This window comes from Cyprinodon variegatus, unplaced genomic scaffold (assembly GCF_000732505.1).
Source record: "Cyprinodon variegatus isolate N-32 unplaced genomic scaffold, C_variegatus-1.0 Scaffold0, whole genome shotgun sequence".
Classification (NCBI taxonomy): Eukaryota; Metazoa; Chordata; class Actinopteri; order Cyprinodontiformes; family Cyprinodontidae; genus Cyprinodon; species Cyprinodon variegatus.
The window spans coordinates 1,338,888-1,343,761 of record NW_015150453.1 but is presented as its reverse complement, the minus strand read 5'-3'; the positions used below and the strand labels follow the sequence as shown (position 1 = coordinate 1,343,761).

The window sequence follows — 4,874 nt, the reverse complement described above, 5'->3', positions numbered from 1 at the left end:
AAATAAGTTTTTATGGCTTATTTCTTTATTACATATCTATTATGCAAGCTATAAATGTGTCCAGTGAGGCAGCGCAGAATAAAAGATAAACATGTTAGGTGGATTCTAATAAAACAGGAAAGTCTGCAGCCTGACCCGGATGCCGGACTGTTTGTGTAACATTTGTCTAATTTAGGGAAACTAACGTTTCTGCCAGGAGCTTTGCCCAGTCATGCCCTTTTTTTTTTCCAGAAAGGAGAAAAAAATGAAGGAGGGGGGGCACGGTCACGTGGGTTAGCTACAGCCCGTGCAGCGCGTTTTGATTGGCCTAGCCGCCGCAGGCCCGCCCCCTTCTGATAGGCTGTCCCTCGTGACGTCACCCGATCAGCTGTTTGAGCCCCACAACAACAACAAAAGAAGTCGCAGTTGAGGGAGAGAGGAGGAAACGGGACTGAAAAGAGAAAAAGACGATCGGCCTCACTGTGACTGCCCGTAAAATACTCCTTTTTAAAAAAAAATAAGTTATTTCTTCTGCGAAGAAACTTCGAGTTTTGTCTTTTTTTCTATTTTTCGAAAAACGAATCTACCTCCGTTTTAAGGATTTTGGTCGTTTACATCTCCTGCTGCTCCGTCTGCCGCAGGTGGGTTCTTTGTTTTCCTCCTGATCGACATTAACACCTCTGCTGCCTTTTAATCCTAATCCTAATCACATTTATCGCATGCATGTTTGCAGACACACTTCTTTCTTTATCAGATTAGATTATTTTACTGAGTTTTTATGTATTAATGCTTTTCTTGTCGTTTGCTCAAACCTCACGGTCCTTTTTAACATTTAAATAAAGCTTCAGCAGCTCTGATTTAGCTTAGAAATCATGTTTTTTATGCATTAATGATGAACAGTTTGGATGTTTTTGTTGTTTTGTTAAAAAAAAACAAAAACATTTAATTATATAATTCAGAAGATAAAACGTCTTGAGCAGGCGGCCCAGTCCGGGTATAGAATTACAGTCTCCTCCTCTTCCTCTTGTTTAACCATGAAAAGTGCTGCTGCTCCATATTATCTCCAGGCCAGTTTATTTTCCCCCTGCTGACTGGTGGACAAATCACATTAACAGCCACTGGGAGCCGATTATTTCTGCTGCACAACAGATACTGAACAGTAATAATGCACATTATTATTTCTTTTTGCGTGCCTGTGTGTGTTGCAGAATAATTAACCTGCTTTTCTTAAGGTTTTATTGCCTACTGCAATAAAACTCTAAATAAATGTCCAAACAGCATCAACTAGTAATAGTTAACAGTTTTTACAGTTTTATTTGGTCTGTCTTGAAGTGTTTTAGAGGCTATAAATCCATGTTTGTAACTAAAAATGCTTAATCTGTGTTCTTTCCCTCTCTATCTCTGATTATGGCACATCCTTTGTGGCTCTTTCATAATCCCTGCAGCCTATAACCCCCCTAATCTAGATATTTGATAAACCCCAAATATGGGCAAATTTAACATTATTTAAAAAAAAAAACTGAACAAGGATAAGCTTTGTTTGTATAAAGCTCGGAGTGAGCTCACTTCAAAATATTTTCATGCATTTGATAATAAATATAGCTCTTTTCAGGAAGGATGGGTGTGAAACAGGTGCAGAGCAGGATTATCAGCCTGCTGTTAAAGATGGCGGATGGTTTTAAAGCTTCGCTTGCTGTTCGCTTGCTGGTTGTTCTTCAAATGCAGCAGACCTTCGATTTTTCCTTGTGTAATCAAATTTAGACAAGTGGCTGGGAATTACGATTATTGGGAGAGGCTTTTAACGCACCACGGTCGATCAACATAATGGTGGGACGCTTTCAATTGCACGAAGAAAAGATCGGAAATTTGGGATTTTGTATTGTTTGCTGCCTTAAAGTCGACAGTTCTTCCGTTCAGACGCGTTTCCTCCTATTTTTTCCCACCAAAGTACTTAAAGTATTCCTTGATAGTTGAGTTTTCAAGTACACCGTGTGTAATAAAATATCTGTTAGGTTATACATTTAAAAGATAAAGCTAACCAAAACTCCAGTCATTTACAAAGTGACCAAAATCTTGATTAGAGGCTTTTTTTTACATATATTTAAACATCTTTTCACATTACCCTTTTTTTTTTAGTTAACGATAACGTCAAATCTGTTTCAAGCACCATGAGCAGCTAAACAGAAAATTTATCAAATCAACATTTGCAGGAAATCAGCTGACTAGATAAAGTTTTCAGTTTATTAATTTTTTTCTGAAGTTCCAGTTCCTAATTGGTGACATAAAGGCGACACTGAATTACATCATATTGCTATAAAGTCCTGGATTTGAATAAAAAATAACCAGCTTAGACTAGCTTTAGATTTTTTTTTACAGAACTTTATTGACAGCTGTGAATTAATATATAACTTAGAGATGTATTACATGTAAGTTAAAATGAGTAAATTAATTATTTTGGTTGATTTCTTTTTTTCTGCTTTTCCATTAGTAGTCCAATGTGCTTTAAGATCTGTTATTTTAAATTAATAAAACTTTTTTTATTTTTTTATTTTTTTGCAAAATAATTTTATGCAGATAATACTTTGCTAAAATGATGATTAGATTAATTCTATATTTTTCCATTGGCTGTTAAACTGAGATTAATGACTATAAGAATTATTTGAAGTTTGCTCAGAAAGTTTTTTTTGTTTTTTGTTTTTTGCATGCAGGAACCCCCACTGTCAACCATAATGAGCTATTTCGTTAGCTATAGCATAAAATCCAATTAGTTGAATGCGTTTGGAGTGTTGCTGTATTCACAAGCTTTTCTATTTATGCAACTATTCATCAAGCGGACTGGGGAAAAATTATCTATATACATTGTTATTATCCTTTTAGAGGCAACATAAACAGGACATTCATTATCAATTTCCTTCATATTTGATAGGTTTTTATTAATATTTTTACAGCTAGACAGATGGAAAAATATGTTTTTAATATTAAACAGTGCAAAATAATACAAAAGCATGTCTTAAAAGGTCAGCTTATTGTTCTGTTAAATCTCCCACTGCTTTACCAGTGGGTGTCGTTACTCCCAGCAGCTGCAGTGGGACACAGACACACTTTTCATTTTCTCTGCTTTCCAAATGTGAAGTCCAGAGTGCAGGCTGCCAGCCAGCTCTGTCTATCTGCTTCTATCTCAGCTGCTCTGACAGCACATGCATGGTAATACACTTTATAGCCTCACGCAGAATAGTAACCAAACAGTCGACGAAGTTTCTGTTGGTTTTTCCTGTTTTTAATGCCGTTTAGGTGCAATGAAATGATTGTGGGCAGATAAAGCCAGCAGCTCTAAATGTTTACAATCAGAGAATGATAAATAAACTGCAGATTATAGTTATGGAAAAAGATTTCTCTGCAGATCTGGATGTTTTTCCCTAAACATGAACCAAAAGGTCATAGAAGGAGAAAGTGTTGTTTTAAAATTCATAATGAGATTTATTTTGACAAAGAAAGTAGTGACGGGTTTCGAGGCTGGTTGAGGTTTAGTGTTTACAGTTAGCTGAGTGTGCGCTGAGCTTGATAGGGTTACGTGTAATTTAATAATTACTCGGCGAGCTGCGTAGTCTCTGCTTTCATAATCCTCACCTGACCCATTTTTTGGTGAACATAAAACCTCTCCCTTTTAGATCAAGGAAAATCTCTGGTTTCTGTGTGTCTGTTCACTCATATTGCAGCAGATTTAGGTTAATCTGTTAAACCTTTCTAACTAGATGAATTATTTTCTCCATCACTACATAAGTAATAATCAGGATCTTAAACTTTTATTTCCTCAGGGCTCTTTCTTTACTTTTTGCACTCGACGTTGAGCGATGTCCAGCATGTCTGTGCTGAACCTCAGATGATCCATGACCACACCCTGTTGAAGCACTTTAGCACCTTTCTGGAGCCTCTACCTGCTGTGAACCCTGCAGCTGATGACCAAAAAGACCGCTCCCTCTCCCCGCCGTCGCCCAGAGCTACGCTCCGCCCTCAGCCTCACGCGCCTTCAGGACGTCCCGGCATGTTCCAGAGGTTCGCCAGCACTCTGTTTGGAGACACCGATGATGCGCTGAGTCGACGCAGCCAATCTGGAGACAGCAAAGAGGAAGAGGAGGAAGACTGGATCCTAGTGAACTATCTGAGTAAGCCTGACACACTGATGTAGCCGTCAGAGGTTTGAATAACCTCAAAATGGGCAAAAATTTTATTAATACCAGAGATGCACTGATCCAGTTTCTTCCGATCCAAGTCGATACGATACCTGGGCTCAGGGTATCGGCTGATATCTGATACCGATCCAATTCAGCTGTTGAATTTAAAAAAACATATTCCTTGCCATGTGAAAGAAGGCTTTATTCTTGACATAAACATTGTTAAAAATGTTAACTTTGGCTACGTTCACACTGCAGGCCTTAATGCTCAATTCAGATTTCTTTGTGAAATCCGATTCTTTTGCGCAGTCGTTTCAATTTTCAAATACAGTGAACCCTCACTATAACGCGGTTCACTTTTCACGGTCTCGCTGCTTCACGGATTTGCATCATGCATTGTTAAACTTTATTGTCGAACATATTAATGGTGGCATGTCGGTTTATGAGGATCTTTTGGCCCAGAAGAAAAAAGAGCGACAACAACTACCGATAACTATGTTCTTATCTCCAAAAAACACACACCTGCACCGCAGGCTTTAGAAGGATGCAGCGGCTCCGTCAGAACAGCAGTGAAATACTGTACTGTACACGTCAGTCACTATTTGTCCTACTCTACTTTGTATTTTTTTCCATAATCATTTTTAATTTTTCTCTCGTTCCAATCCGTCATGGCGGGGCGGTGCTGATCCCTGCAATATTAAGCCTTCATTTCGTATTGATGAT

At 38.1% G+C, this 4,874-nt stretch overlaps 1 protein-coding gene across 1 annotated transcript in view; it reads left to right on the top strand.

Annotated features, from left to right (window-relative positions):
- Positions 1-412: 412 nt before the first annotated feature.
- The window catches only part of tp53inp1 (tumor protein p53 inducible nuclear protein 1), a 12,920-nt gene continuing 8,458 nt past the window's right edge, over positions 413-4,874 (top strand). Inside the window, exons 1-2 of the mRNA XM_015378144.1 lie at positions 413-620; positions 3,795-4,142. Of these exons, the coding sequence (XP_015233630.1) occupies positions 3,860-4,142 (283 nt within the window). The 5' untranslated portion in view covers positions 413-620; positions 3,795-3,859. The remainder of the gene's footprint in view (positions 621-3,794; positions 4,143-4,874) is intronic.